This window comes from Hemicordylus capensis, chromosome 5, assembly GCF_027244095.1.
Source record: "Hemicordylus capensis ecotype Gifberg chromosome 5, rHemCap1.1.pri, whole genome shotgun sequence".
NCBI lineage: Eukaryota > Metazoa > Chordata > Lepidosauria > Squamata > Cordylidae > Hemicordylus > Hemicordylus capensis.
The window spans coordinates 23,818,368-23,835,027 of record NC_069661.1 but is presented as its reverse complement, the minus strand read 5'-3'; the positions used below and the strand labels follow the sequence as shown (position 1 = coordinate 23,835,027).

Genomic DNA, 16,660 nt, shown 5'->3' with positions numbered 1-16,660 from the left:
CCCCAATTGGGGATTTCCATCCCCTAAAGGATGACTGACCAGCCTGCACAGCTCAGTTACAGCCAGAAGGAAGTGAGAGTGGTTGTTGGTACCAAAGCAGCTGTGGCTCATTTTCTACCCCTCCAGCTCCTTACCACAGGCCACTACTGACCCTTGGATGACATTTTTTTTAAATATTGTAATTTGTATTATGTACAGCATCTAGAGATGTATATATCAGATGGTGTTAAAATATGATTACTAAACAAAGAAACAAACAAAAACTGAAACTGATGGAGATTTAAACACAAAGAGCATGGAGAGAGGAAGTTAGAGTTCTAAGTAGAAAAATTAGAGCCTACTTTCTGCTTCTTTCAACATCCAACTCACATTAATGGTTTCGAATGAAATCCATTGTTGTGCTTCATGTATCATTTCCTAGGAGCTGAACAAAGAAAGTATATTTCTTTCCAAACGCAGCAAAATGCAGACATGGAGCTTCCAGGATCTGCATGCAACAGTTCCTAGCCAGGTAGAGAACATGGCACAATGATTATTTGCCCAATGATTCTTTGTGGTGTAAGATGGACTCCTTGTGGTGCTGAGCAGGTTCAACACAATACCAACACTAGCTTGAAAATTTCACCCTTTCTCAGTGTTGATAAAAAGACCTTTTCTTCCACATTAGGCCAGGAACCATACACCATGCCACTTACCAAAAGATCCCAGGTATGTTGAGAAACAACCTGAGAAACTTCTCCACCGTCTCTCCAATGGGAAGAATCCTCAATTATTATTTTTTTTAAGATTGGATATCCCTGGAGAAACCTTGAAATCCACTCTGAAGAAATTTATGTTCCATGTTAGAAGTCTGTTTCATTACAGCCCTTAGATCACCCAGTTAACTACCACAGCATACATACATGCACAACACACAAACCATCCATGCTCTTGCTTGCTGACAGCTGCTTCCTTTAATGAGAGACAGAAGTCCCCCATTTATCCCCTGTGCACTGACCACCATAACACGGGGGCAGAAATAAGTGCCTAAGAGCAACTATGTATAATTAATATGTATCCAGGAGCCGTAATTAGCCAAGGTTCTTGTGTACAAGTTGTGATGTTTGTCATTTTAAAAAACACACAGAGACAGGTGGGAAATCTTCTGTGCAATGTGTCAAATGGCCTTCAGCCATCTCAAAGAGTAGGAAGGAATAAAAGCAATCATGCTATCCTTGAGCTTGGCTCATGTGGTGGCATTCCCCACCCCTTCACTACCCCAGGGTGTGTGAAATAGAAGCAATGGCACCGATAGCTATTAACACCCTGTCTGCAGATAGGAATAACATCACAACTAAATAGAAAAATGTTGTGCTGTCAGTTTTGTGGTGGTTGTTTTGTTTTTGTTTTTTAAAAACAGTACTCAAGATGACAAACACCAAGCAAAAGAACAAATGGGCACAGATACGACATCCAAAATGGCAACATTAGGAAACCAGTAGCAGGACATTTTTGACTCCTAGGGGACTCTGCTCCTGACTTCAACAACACCAAAAACAATTTCAAAGGAAGATTCCAGTGTGGAATTTCTAAACTCAAATCTGTCAGCAAATATTATGTTCAATATAGACTTGAGATGGGAAGTAGGGGGCAAGGAGTTCCTTCCCACTAGCCGTCTTTCTTCAAGTATAAAATCAGCATAGCACAAAAATACCGTTATCAGCAGCAATTGCTTTCACAAAAAGGACACTCTGCAATCTTTTACTTGGACTCTCCATGGACATTTGACAGACTTACTGTTACTCTTGTTTACAGACTCCCTGCCCACCATACTCATATACCTGTCAACTGAGAAGAATAACTTCATCAGGTGTATGACAGCCATTGAGCAAGGGGGAATAAATGTAAAAGGCTGCCTATGAATTGGGGCCATGCTCTGGTCACCTCCTGTGCCCGCCCCTTCCCAGTGAGCATGGGGATCTCCTGCCTTCATGGCCCCTTAGGTGCTTTCCACTCATTGCCAACCTGCCTCCCTTTTGCTGGGCTACAACACAGTCTATGTCAGCAATCTGACCACCCAGAAAGGAAGTCCAGGAAGATAGTCCACAATACAAACTGGGCTGCAGAAACGAAACACGGCTCGCAATAGTTCTCTATATCAGGCTTGGGCTGAAAGCTGTCGACACGAGGGTTGACAAATGTTGTCTTCCAGCAGCTAACAGAAAGCTGTTGACATGCTTTATAGTCCAAGCTGATAACTCTCAGCTGGCAGGGATTCAAGGCTTATCAGCCCTCTGCAAGAGGCATTTACTACTCCTGATAGTTTCCAGCTGTGCTCTTCGTCTTGTGACACGCCGTTGCTGTGGAGTCAGTGGGGGCTGCCTGCACAGCTCATCCTCTAGTCTGTCCATCGCTGTCTCTGCTGCCCCAGACTGCTGTGCCTGCTCTGAAACACCAACCGGACCCTCCTCAGCCATCTCTTGGGAACTGACAGCTGGGCTCTGCCCCTCAGGCACCCCTGGATTGGCTGAAAGGCTGTCAGCTTCCCCTTCCTCCTCGCTATCTGAGACCGAAGGCGTGACAGTCTAATGATGTCACCACAGCACCGGTTCTTGCTGGGATGGGGCAGCAAGAAAAGATGCCATGTGGAGGCATCATTAGACTGTGTTGCAGCCCAGCAAAAGGAGACAGGATGGGTGACTAGGTTCTACAAACAGCTGGTGAGTGGCTGTACGACCAGCTAGGACCACAAACGCAGGACTTCCTCATGTCTTCATGGTCCACAAGAAAGTTAAGAGGGGGAAGACAGGCTTGGAAGCAGGAATAGGGTAGGAGGAGAGCAGCCAGGCCATAGGCTTCTTTGCAGCTTGGGTTAAAATCAGATTGGGCAAGAATTTTCTACCTTGTCATGCTTTTCTCACATTGCAGGAGGACATGACAAAACTGCCAAATTTGGCTTCCAAACTATCAAAATAAAGCTTGGCAGCATCATTTAAAGAGGACCGCTGCAACATTTGGACATGCTGTCTAATCTGTGAAAATATAGATGAGTCCATCTTGGAGTGGATGCAGATGATCACTTATCAAGAAGGTCATGTACACACCAGATTGTGTACACAACCACTTGTTAAAGCAAGTTGCCTGAATAATCCGGCCCAGCTTTCAGGTGCAGAAGCTACAAAATAAAAAGCATAGCTTCTTTGCATTACATAATTGCACAAGAAAAAGAACATAACAAGGGTAACTCACTGTTTGGCCACTTCAGGCATTTTTGGCTGTTCCTTTTTCTTCCCTTCAACAGCTGCCTCAATAGGAGTAAGGAGAACTGCAGCACATGAGACTATGGACTGGTGTGAATCTTCTCGGCAAACTGCAAAAACCACAATGCATGTTTTATTTATTTTTTTCTAGACAGGATTTTAACAGCTGATACTTTTACATACCGTATTTCCTCCAGTGCTCAGTTTTATTACCACATCTTATTCTTATAAATTGAATGTATTTATGGACATTAAACATGGCATCCACAAGTGCCTTATTAATTCATAAATCTGTGTCTGTAAGTATGTATATGTGTGAGACACACTTGATCAGTCCTTATCAATTTTGCTTTAATTGTTGAAGAGTTCTTTTAACATTTTCTTGTATTCCTTCTTTTTCAGTAAGTCCAAAATGGCTACAACTTCTCAGAAAATGAACCATCACAAGAGAGAGAAAGATAAAACTTTTTTTAAAAAAGCGGGAACCACCAATAAGGAAAATTTCCCTAAGTTTAAGAGGTTGACTTGCGAGTGAAGGGCTTAGCATTACCATCATAAAAATACACAAAAGTCATTAACAACCTGACAGCTGTTGAGCGACTCTGAAATGAGATAGTAGACTCTATACAGTTCCCAGTGGCCAGGTATCCAACATCATAAAAACCATCACAAACTACAATAATTAGCAACCCTGCCAGGATAATTGAATTACTGCTTACTTATCGTGTACCTGTCTATAACTTTTGCCCACAGAGTCACCTCCCCCAGGGTGAGACTGGTACAGGAATAGTATTTGTGAAGCTTTTCATGTTGTCATATATGACTTTTCCCCCTCATTAACAAAAGCCTTTGACCTCCATGTTCTACCTAACACTTCTTGCAGCACTAGGTTCAAAGACAAATATTTTCTAAATAACTGCTTTTTAAATCCTCACTTCCAAACTCACAAATTATGGCTCCACACGTTATCTAGCACATACAGTTTGCCACAATCACACCAGTATATCTCCACCTCTTGTTTCCAAACACAATCCAAAGAGCTGGTTTTAATTTCCAAATCCCTAAACAATTTGAAATCAAGATACCTGAAGAAATGGCTCCCCTCCTTGTGCTTTTAGATTTTGAGAGAATGCCACAATGGTGGTTCCATAGTCATAGAGGTACAGACACATGCAGCAAGCTCTCTGGCCTTCTCTTGGCTGGAACCTCTTTGGAACTCTCTCCTTAGGAATGAGAATTTAGCTGATTCCCTATCTAACTTCTGCAGCTTCCTAGTCTATCCATTCACAGAGTTTGTCACCAGAGGCCTTTCTCCAGGAATCTCATCCATCTGAAGTTAAGATGGGCAGCCACAGGAGAAAAGAGTTTTTTCAGCTATGGCACTGTGGAACTCTTACCTGTGAGTATGTGTTCTGTGGAACTCTTCCCTGTGAGTATGCTACCGTCTTTTAGGTACCAGGGAGAGACCTTTTTATTTTGCCAGGTTTTTTTAACATCTAATGGGTTATAATACTTTGCTGCTTTTATTCCATTTTTAAATTGTTATGTTGAACTGTTTTTTAAAATGTTTTTATTGTATATTGTATCATCATAGGTTGCAGACTGTCCAGCTAAACTCCAATTAGAGATGGTGTGCAAATCAATCAGCTTTACATAAGATCTGATTTTCAGCTCTCGTGTTGCTTTAGACCAGGCCTGCTCAACTTGTTTTTGGACTACAACTGTTTTTGGACTACAACTCCCAACTGTTTTTTGACTACAACTCCCATAATTACTAGTCACAGTGGCCAATAGCCAGGGATTATGGGAGTTGTAGGCCAACATCTGCAGGAAGGCCAAAGTTGAGCAGGCCTGCTTTGGACATTGCACAATGATGGTTTTAATGGCTGATTATTAGCATTTATTTGTATGATTTTAAACAAATTGTAAGCTGCTGAAGTAGCCCTGAGAGGGCTAAATATAATAGGCTAAACGTGTACAAAGACATACCTACAGAACATGGCATGTTTAACTAAACCCTGGGTTTACTTTAGGGTTTTTTTGCCTCACAATAGAAGGAAATAAAACAGATGAAGCTTATCAACCTCACAACAATTGCTACAGAACTTCTGTTCTTTAAACCATTACTTATGAGAATGTGATTACAGACCACAATGGTCCCCAAAGGGGTTAGTTGCCATAAATCTGCAATTAAGCCACAGGACAGGTTCTTTCAACACTGCAGAGCCACAGTGACAAAATTGTAATTACTGTAATAGGACCATTACTAGCAAATGATTTATATCCTATCAAACATTGTCTGTTTTCAGCCTCTTTCACAATACTCACAAAGGATGTGGCTAGATCTGGTTTGCAAGAATCCAGAAAGGATGCCAACAGAGAAGGTTAATGTCGAGTTACCTAATCAGTAGAGATAAAATACGTGAGGAGTCATGGAGTCCTTGGAATTTAACAATACCAAGAACAGCAGTATGGTGTAGTCAATGCGGCAAAATCAAGGGGGGAAATGGAGCTTCTCACACCTATATTTGTGTGCAAACATACTCAACCTTAAATAAATTAGGAGATGTGTAATCTGCAATATTCTCTTCCATACTGCTCTGCATGTCCTGATAACCTTATTCCCCCAAATTTTAATCACATATTTAATTTGGGTTTTTTGGTTGTTGTTTTTAACATTGCCACACTCACTAGCATATATATCTATCACCATGTTTTCTGAAGACTTCTTTCACAACCAAGGAACTCAAACCTCTAGTGGAATGTTACAAAATTCATAAATCAGTGTCATTGGCCTAATCATTTTGAGAACTACTCAGATTACAACAAATATTTATATACAACTTTTCAACAAGAGTTTCCAAAGCAGTTTACAACGATCCCTGTGCCCAAAAGGCTCAGAATCTAAAAAGAAACATAAGATATACACCAGCAACAGTCACCAGAGGTACTGTGCTGGGAACAATCCAAACCACTGATCTTACACGTAAAGGCAGTTAACACAATAAATAAATGGGTAGGACAAGGGTCCTACCAGTTCCAGGAGTTATGTGCACTCCTGATTTTTGATTGCCTGCAAGGGAAAACAAGGTAGGAGGTGTCAGCAGAGACCATCTGCTAAGCAACAGCTGCATATGAAGCCACCATCCCCGCCCCCCGCCACTGGCGGCTGTACCCAGCTGCTGAATGAGGTAGAAGGAAAAGCTCTTAGATGCAGCGGTTGCGTGGCAAACTATATATGCCAGTGCCTCTTGCATTTTCCCCCTCACAGAACAGCAAAATATTGGAAATGTGCCCAGCTCCCCAAAACTGGGTAAATCTCGAGCACGCACAGCTCCCAAGTTATTCATCATGTGAACTGCCCTATATTCTAGAGAGAGAGAGAGAGAGAGAGTGTGTGTGTGAGTAAATATACACCGTATGTGTACGCTGTTCCCTTATTACCATTTTTCTTTGTTTAAGGAGTATTTTGCATTTTATGTTAATTCTGTCTTTTAAAAGGGATCAGCATAGATTCCTTTCAAATCTCACCTTAGTTTAGTTTCAACATGATAATAGTTCAAACATAATGTAATAGATAGACCTGGAAAACTGTCCAGTTCTGGGCATTGCACCTTAAAGTGGATATAGACAAAATGGAATAGGTTAAAAGGTAGGAAGGAAGATGGTAAGTGCTCTAGAAAGCAAGCCCTAGTTCAGGGATTCTCAAACTTGGGTCCTCAGGTGTTATTGGACTTCAACTCCCATAATCCCCAGCCTCAGTGGCCTTTGGTTGGGGATTATGGGAGTTGAAGTCCAATAACACCTGAGGACCCAAGTTTGAGAATCAATGCCCTAGTTAGATGAACTATGGCATTTTTAGCCTAGAGAAGAGGAGAGTGAAGTGGGGTGGGAGGGTGTCATGTTACTCTTCATAGCTGTCATCCGCATGCCTTGGGGAGATGCACTCTCCCCTCCCCCACCTGTGCATCTCTCAGAACAATTCTAATTCCAGTTGTGGTTAAAAAGCAACCAAGATAGGCTGTTACAACCAACCTTGGTTTAAAAACAACTTTCTCACAATAAAACGATATCTGAACCCAAAATTCAAAGTAGGATTTAGACAGATACAACCAGGAGATTTTATTTCAAGAAAGATGGTTAAAATAAACCAAGCTTGGTGGGTTTGGGCATCATGAACAATCTTGATTTGTTTACTTTTATCCTCAGATGGATGCAGAATTCTTCTAAGGCTTCCATGGGCAGGGGGAGAGGTAGCATATGCTCCTGAGACTACGGAAAACTGTACAGAACTAAGATTTAGCCATGGTTCCACTTGACATCTGATCCAATTATCTGTCTCCTCTCCTTTAAACATTGTCAGTTGGATAAGTTGTGGATGGAGACTGTTCTGGAAGTGGAGGAGCCAAAATGGTACATACAACTGATAGGGCTTTCCCGCTTCAGCACCGGACGCCAGTACAGTAGAATGACTTCACATTAAACCATCAAGAATCTCATTATTAAGTAATGGAGTTTAGCATGCAATATATTATTAAGAGGGTTTGTCGATGCTGAGATAATGTGATGCTCAAGCTTCTGCTTTGGCAGCCCAGGAGAAAGAAAACCTTGATTACTTTGCATTGAGCTATTATCATGAGAGAAGATGTCACAATTTAATGTTTCCAGCATCGTTGTTTGCTGCTTGTTTTGTGACCTACTCATTACTTTTAAAAAAACAAAACATATTTGCAAGCAAGTTATAGGTTTCTATGCAGAATTACAGATGAAAGCTGAAAATATCAAGCTAATGCTGCCAAATTGCGGGTGGTGTCATTATTCTATGGCATGACATCCATTTGCAAATAAGAGGATCCCACACATTTCATTTAAGGTCAAAACCAAGATCACCCAAATAAAAGCAGTAATTTATTTCTCAAAGAAACTATTAACACTGCCAATGAAAAACATGTATTTCATAATGAGTGTCTGTATCAGTACCTCATTGTCAGGGATATCACAGTTTTCAAGCTATTCCTCTGTCCTTCATTAGCTCTGGGGAATGTTCCTAATTCTGGGGTGTTCCTCAGGATATTCCTGCAACTGTGGCTAATGCTTACAAGATTAAATTGCTTACACTGTGGTTTTATCTCAGGCTCACAATGAAGTGTCCTTCTAATATGAAGAGAAATGGCCAGTTCACATAATCAAGAAGTAGATTCTCTGCTTGTGTAGTGCTATTCAAGGTAACTTAGGCACAGAAGTAGTTGTAGTTGTCCCCATCTAAGCAATTCAAAATGAATTTTCCCCATGCTGTTGCATACATCATGGTTGGGAGGGTGGGGGGACAGGACGGGACTAGGAGTTTGTAGGAACGAGCCAAAAGAAATGGTGAAAGAGGATGGGGAAAACAAAACCAACTTTCATGACCTCAGATCCAGGAACCACTCCTCATTGGTGGATGAGGGGAACAGAGAATGAGGTGGGAGGACCCTATGACCCAAATTCCAAGTGACCCCACACCTCCAGGACTGCCACGCCAGGAGAACCAGAGCCACTACCTCCAGCACTATCTGAGGACACAGCCTTACCTTCACCTCGGAGTGCCTCAAGGAGTGCCCCAAGGATCTGTCAGTCTCCCAGTGCCACTGGAGCCAGCATACAGAAAGTCAGCCAGGACCCCTTTAAGCAACAGAGCCTTCTTGGGCAGGCCCAATTCACTCTGAGTGGGGAACAGCCCTAAAAACCAATCCACTACCAGCAGCAACTAGAGCAATATCCCCACTACACTGCTAAACCCAGCTCTTGTGGGTTTCTAGTCAGAGCTAGACAAGGTCTTGACCCCCTTTCCCTTGGAACTTTCACAGGTCTGTGCCCCTCCCAGACCCCTGCTTCAGCAGAGCCCCTGGCTGGGTTACAGGATAACTATATGTAATCACACAACTGTCTCCAGTGCATATTTTATAGGTCAGCTGCATATCAAGCAGGCAACTAATCCATGGCATAATACGGATCATGAGATTCTACTATGCATTGGATGTGTACATTGTGCAAACTGATCACCATATTTGCACTAGAGTAAGTATACTCTGAACATATGTGAATACAGCAAACACATGCCTTCAGTAAAACTTCAGTGGTTGGGTGGGAGAACATGTTATATCACTGTGAAAGCCACTGCTGTTGTAACCTTTCTATATTAGAGGTAAAGGTCTGCATCCAGTTCTTAGGAAAATGCCTTAAGGAGCTGCTTCATCTTCCTGACTCTAAAAAAGGAAACAATGACATCTAGTGTCCAGGCAGTTTTCCTACAGCCATTGACTAGTTTTGTGGTAACTGAGAGGTTTCAAAGAGCGAGGAATGTGCTCTCCTCTTAAAGAATCATAGAATGTTCACTGGAAAGGACCTTAGAGATCCTTTAGTCCACCCCCTGCTCAAGTGCAGGAAACTGCTATAGCATCCCTGATGGATGGTTGTCCAACTTATGTCCGAAAATCTCTAGAGAAGGAGCATCTACCAGGGCATGAGGCAGACAGTTCCACTGTCAAACAGCTCTTAAATAAATTCCATTCATTCACAATATGGATGTAAAATGCCCTGAGACATTTTTGGGAGGGTAGTAAATAAATCAAATTTTTTTAAAAAGGGTGCCACCAGGAGCAGCAGGGTAGGGGGTCTGTTAATGAGCCACAAGTGCAACTTGTTCCCCTGCTAACCCCTGCTAACTGGGCAAAGAGCTTGGTGGCACCTTTTTAATGCGGTGGTTCTCTTTATTTAGGAGGGGGAGAGTAAATGGCCCTATCCACCCCCAGCACAGTATCTCCACTGACTGTTGCTGGTGTCTATCTTATGTTTCTTTTAAGACTGTGAGCCCTTTGGGGACCGGGATCCATCTTGTTTATTTATTATTTCTCTGTGTAAACCACTTTGGGGACTTTTGCTGAAAAGCGGTATATAAATATTTGTTATTGTTGTTCCCGCTCTCTTCTTCCCACCCTGGCCATCTTATTAATTTTTATTTTATTTATTACATTGTATATCCCGCTCTTCCTCCAAGGAGCCCAGAGCGGTGTACTACATCTCCTCACAACAACCCTGTGAAGTAGGTTAGTCTGAGAGAGAAGTGACTGGCCCAGAGTCACCCAGCTAGTTTTATGGCTGAATGGGGATTTGAACTTGGGTCTCTCCGGTCCTAGTCCAGCACTCTAGCCACTACACCACACTGGCTCTCTTAAGGTAAAGATATAGTTGTGCCGTCAAGTCGGTGTCGACTCCTGGTGACCACAGAACCAAGTGGTTGCTCTTCCTCATTTTGCTCACTGCTGCATTAACCGTAGACATGCAGGCTGGTTATTCACCTGACTGGGAAACTGGACAAATAACCGGCCCATGGAACTGGGTTTAACACAGCAGCAGGGGAAATTAGGGAGAGCAAGGCATTCAGAGCAGCCAGAGGAGACTGGGAATGAGCTGCACCTGTGGCTTGTTTACTGCCCTCCCCATAGGAGCCACTTCTGGTGCGAACGTGTACATACTACTTTTCAGGATAAAAGTTCTCAAAGTTGTCGTTGCAACTCAGTCCACTGGAGCCTGGCCATTAGTGAGACAGATTCCCTCACCCTCCTTCTGGTTCACAGAGAGAAATCTCCTTTGCTGGTGCCCAGGTTTGGACAGCCTTTCAAGGTGGAGAGCCAGTCCCCTGCCTTGTAATCCTGCCCATGGGTGGGCATCAGTGAAGGAGACTTCTCTGCTCTCATTCTGGCCCAGAGAAAGCAAGGAAATCCCCTGTGCTCACACCTAGGCTGCGGATCTAAAGCAACTTTGGTGTGGTTTTTTTTGCACATATCCCACTGGCCGCATACACTGACAATGGAAGCAAGATGTCTATCTGGATTTCTGTACTGTGCAAACCACTCTGAGCCCTTTTATAAAAACAAACACCAAAACCTTGGAATATTGTGCTTCTGTGGCTTATCCAAGGTAAGATTTCTCTCTTATTATGTGGAAGGTTAGGTATGTAAAGATGCCAAGGCTTTACTGATAGGAATATCAAAATTGATGATGTACTTCCACAATGCACAGAATGCTTAAATTTTGCAGAAGTATATAGTCAAACATAACTTGATTGATATAAATGGTTTTTTTAAGTCTCTATAACAGCAGGAGATACTGCACTGCAAAATAAGCTAAGCAGGAGCTCCTAATTAGTGGTACACCAGATGTTGCTGAACTATGACTCCCATCATCCCCAGCCACAATAATCTGTAGAGGGTGATGATGGGAGTTGTAGTTCAGTGACAACTGGAGTAGCACAGGTTGGGAACTTCTGAGCTAAGGCATGGTTAAAAATGCTGAAGTGTGGAAGTTCTATGCAGTCCAGCATCCTGTTTTCCACAGTAATCCACCAGATGCCTCTGGGAAGCCCAAAAGCAGGAGGTGAAGGTATTTATTTATCATATTTTATATCGCTTGATATGTACATCTCTAGGAAGTGTAAAAAATTTAAGATATTAAAAAAATCACATACTAATATACATGAAACACAATAATACAATAAAATTTTAAAACAGTATAAAAGTGATTAAAATAAATTTGAATTTTAAAAATTCTAATAAAAAGCTTGCGAGAATAGGAGAGTTTTGAGGGTCTTCCTGAAAGATGCTCTTATTTCAGCAGAGAACATATTCCAAAGCCCTGGGGCAGCCACAGAGAAAGCCCAGTCCTGAGTCATCTCCAGACAAGCTGGTGGCAACCATGACCTGATCTATCCAGAGAATTGTAACAGGCGGCAGGATTCATGACAAAGGAGGCGCTCTCTTAAACGGCCTGGACCCAAGCCATTAAAGGCTTTATCGGTGATAAGCAGCACTTTGTATTCACCAGGAAACATATCGGCAGCCAGTGCAGTTCTTTCAAAACTGGTATGATATGGTCCCTTTGTGTTGTCCCAGAGACTAATCTGACTGCCGCATTCTGTACCAATTGTAGTTTCGGATGGTTGATGGTATCGAAAGCACTGTTCCCTCTAGAACACCTTTCTTATGAGGCAAGGCTACAACACCTGGGGCTATTTAGTTTGAAAAAAGACTACTGCGGGGAGACATGAGAAGTCTATAAAATCATGCATGGTGTGTAGAAAGGGGATAGAGAAAAATTCTTCTCCCTCTCCCATAACACTAGAACCAGGAGTCATCCCATGAAATTGATTGAACAGTCACAGTGCATCCGGTGACTTTTGCTGGTGTCTATCTGATGTTGCTTTTTAGATCGTGAGCCCTTTGGGGACAGAGATCCATCTTATTTATTAATCATTTATCTATGTAAACCGCCCTGAGCCATTTTTGGAAGGGCGGTATAGAAAATGAATTATTATTATTAGTAGTAGTAGTAGTAGTAGTAATAAATAAATAAATAAATAAATAAATAGATAGATAGATAGATAGATAGATAAATAAATAAATAAATAAATAAATAAAATTGCCAGGAAATTTAGGACCAGTAAACGGAGGTACTTTTTCACACAATGCATAATCAACTTGTGGAATTCTCTGCCAAAAGATGTGGTGACAGCCAACAACCTGGATGGCTTTAAGAGGGGTTTGGATAACTTCATGGAAGAGAGTTCTATTAACGGCTACTAGTCGGAGGGCTATCGGCCACCTCCAGCCCAAAGGCAGGATGCCTCTAGAGTACCACTTGCAGGGGAATAACAGCAGGAGAGAGGGCATGCCCTCAACTCCTGCCTGTAGGCTTCCAGCAGCATCTGGTGGGCCACTGTGTGAAACAGGATGCTGGATTAGATGGGCCTTGGGCCTGATCCAGCAGGGCTGTTCTTATGGCATGTGCACATGCGCGTACTCACAAGTTTTTTTATGTCTGCTAAGTTAATTTTAGATGCCACTCAGGTTGAATTAGGAAGGCCCCACTCTGAATGCAGGTGCGCACACCCTGCCTTGATACTACCACCCAGAACAAAATTCATTCCACACAGATGACAAAAATTAGAGGGACCACTGATCGAAAGCCACATAGAGATCCAGAAGGATCAGCAGAGTCACACTCCCTCTGTTGATAGCCAGTTGGAGATCATTCGTCAGGCCGACCAAGGCAATCTCAACCCCATAACCCACATGAAAGAAATCTCAACCACATAGCCCACATGATAGACCCCACATGGGGTCTATCTACCACCCGTTCAATCACCTTGCCCAACCATGGAAGGTTAGAAACAGGTCTGTAATTAGCTAACTTGGAGGGATCAGTGTAGCATTCTTCAAATGTGGTCTAATAATAGCCTCCTTAAGACAAGGAGGCATCCTGCCCTCTCTCAGAGAAGCATTTATAATATTTATCAGACCCTCTCTGATAATATGATTAACAGATGAGATAAGCCATGCCGGGTAAGGGCCAAGGGAACTGGTTGTAGGGCGCACAATCTGAACAGTTTGACTACTTCCTCAGGAGTCGCAAAGCACGTCTCCTTTCCTGCTGTTGCTCCCCTGCAATTGATGAAGGGTTTTGGAGTGTCATCAGGAACATAACTCTGGAAAAGGGATGTGTGTCGCTTCTCCCTTATTAAATTTTGCAGAAGTCTCTCAGACTGGGAGCCAGGATTTTCAGTGGCAGCCAGGAATGTTTCTGAGCTTGTAAAATACAATCTGAATTTACTAGCAATCTAATCACTTAAATTAAGCTTCTCTCATTGAAATGCATTTAACTGTATTTTGGAGCGCATGATCACACACATTATTAGAACTTATTTAGTAACATACTAGTAATTAGTTCACTAAACCGCTACTTAAAGGAACATGATTTACTTTAATCTCTTGTGTGCAATTACCATCTTGCCTGATTGGAATTTAAGAACATGTCTAAAAACTGATACTTGACATTTGTCCAGGGAACTGCAGTTTATTAACAAAAGATCTCTAAAGTTGATGCAACATATTCCAGATTCTATCAGTGTTAAATGTATTGGACCTAGGGCTGCACTGATATTGTTTTGAGCGGGTAGAAAGTGGGCTAGAAATATTTCTGTAACAAACCCCTTAAATGTGAGACTATTCACTTTTTCTATCCTGTTCAGTACCATTGTGTCCCTTTCTCTTGCTGCTTCTAAGCCATTTCTCCTCATTCTAGTACTGCTTCTTTCCAAATGATCCCAGCCAATTAGGGATCACACACCATCCCATACACATCCTAGGAATAGTCATCTGAAAAACATTAGTTACAACTTTGAAATTGCCAAAGTTTACCTACTGTTGCATTAGCAACCACTCACTGCTACTAATGAATTTTATGGAACAATGCTGGGCATCTGGACTAGCATTGCACAATCCAGACTAGTGTTGCATTGTTACTTGAGTGGGAGAGGGGGCGATTTAGTCAATCTTCCTTTGCTTCCAATTTGCATCATTAAATTTATTTATTTAATTTATTTATTTATCAATCATATTTTTATACCGCCTGATATGTACATCTCTAGACGGTGTACAAAATTTAAAATATTATAAAGTCAACACAGATTAAAATACATGACACAATAAAAACAATAGCATAAAACAGTTATTAAAACAAATTATTAAAATTAATTCTAATTAAAAGCCTGCAAGAACAGGAGAGACTTGAGGGTCTTCCGGAAAACAAACAGAGAAGGAGATGCTCTTATTTCAGCAGGGAGCATATTCCAAAGCCCTGGGGCAGCCATAGAGCAAGCCCAGTCCTGGGGTCGCCACCAAACGACCTGGTGGCAACCATAACGAGACTTCTCCAGAAGATCATAACAGGCAGCAGCGTTTATGACAAAGAAGGTGCTTTTTTAAATAGCCTGGACCCAAGCAGTTAAACAGCCTGGACTCAAAATATGCCCTTGAGCATCATGCAGCACTCGGGAACCTATTCTGGTGACACCCAGTGGGATTCATAGGTAAGGGGAGATTGGTGAAAATCGCTCCTTACCCAACTCAAACTGCATAGTGTTGGTCTGGAATTTAGGATTCTGTTTGTGCAATGCTATTCTGGACGTCAACCAATGAAATTTTAGAAAGGAAAATTTTTCCATGGACAAAATAATTATGGGGGAAATTTCCACCCCACATCTTTGGGCATTTGCTTAGTTTGGGCTGAAATATTATTGAACAAAAGACAACCCTTTATATTCAATTGCTGATTTTGGGGGTGGTGTACTCTGGCCTGTGGTACTTTATCAGCAGGCAGCAAATAGAAACATAAGAATCTGCCTTACACTGAGTCAGACCATTGGTCCATCCAACTCACTATTGTCTGCACTGACTGGCATTGGCTCTCCAAGGTTCCACACAGGAATCTTCCCCAGCCCTACCTAGAGATGCTGCCAGGGAGGGAACCTGGAACCTTCTGCAGGAAACAGATGCTCTACTACTGAGCTCTGGCCCCATCCCCTAAGGGGAATATCTTACAGCAGACAGTGCTCATCAGTGTTCACTCTAACAGGGATTCCCAGATGTTGTTCACTACTACTCCCAGCATCCCCAGATGCAATGGCCTTTGGTTAGGCATTGTGGGAGTTGTAGTCAACAACATATGAGTATTCCTGTTAGAGGGAACACTGCTGGCAATGCAAACTAGGGTGGACCCTGCTTAGCAAAGGAGACAATTCATGCTTGCTACTGCAAGACCAGCTCTCCTCTCCAACAGTTATCCAACCAGCACATTCACCAGTATTTCTCCTTATATATCAAATATGTGGGGGCCTTTGTAAACAAATTCATCCTCATAGTCCCAAACATCTTTTAAAAAACTGTTAACTAAACAACACGAACCACTCGGCAACTGCAAATTTCCCCACAACAAACACAAAACAAACAGAGAAGGAGAAAGCCAGGCCCTGGGTCACCACCAAATGAGCCAGTGGCAACCGCACCTCACCAGAAGATCGTAACAGGTGGCAGGGATTATGACAAAGGAGGTACTCTCTCAAATAGCCTGGACCCAAGTCGTTAAGGGTTTTATAGGTAATAACCAGCGCTTTGTAGTTCACCCGGAAACATATCTATGAAGTGTCTACATCTACAAAACTATGATCAACGAAACATCTCAAGGGCGAGACAAAGGGTTTTAGTGAACTTCTGAAATTCATAGAGAGAGGGGAAATTCCTCAGTTCCAAAGACAGGTTGTTCCACAGCCTCGGGGTCACATTATCTATATATTTAATTCTCTAAGGCATACCCATGGTTAATCCTGTGCATGGCAGCATGGAGTTTGTGAGCAAAAGTACCTGATTGGGCAGTGGGGATTCCATATGCAGATAGGGAGGAGCAGCCTGTGATGATTAAGGTCTATTGGAATGCAACTGTTACTGGTCAGAAGATGTTCTTGATTGTAGCAGAGAGGAAGATAGATAGATAGATAGATAGATAGATAGATAGATAGATAGATAGATAGATAGATATGGACAGTGGGC

At 42.3% G+C, this 16,660-nt stretch overlaps 1 protein-coding gene across 4 annotated transcripts in view; it reads right to left on the bottom strand.

Annotated features, from left to right (window-relative positions):
* Positions 1-16,660, bottom strand: part of CCSER1 (coiled-coil serine rich protein 1) — a 1,155,632-nt gene that overhangs the window by 825,497 nt on the left and 313,475 nt on the right. For all 4 annotated transcript variants that reach the window (XM_053252659.1, XM_053252661.1, XM_053252660.1 and 1 more), the window contains one exon: positions 3,229-3,349. In XM_053252659.1, the coding sequence (XP_053108634.1) occupies positions 3,229-3,349 (121 nt within the window). The remainder of the gene's footprint in view (positions 1-3,228; positions 3,350-16,660) is intronic.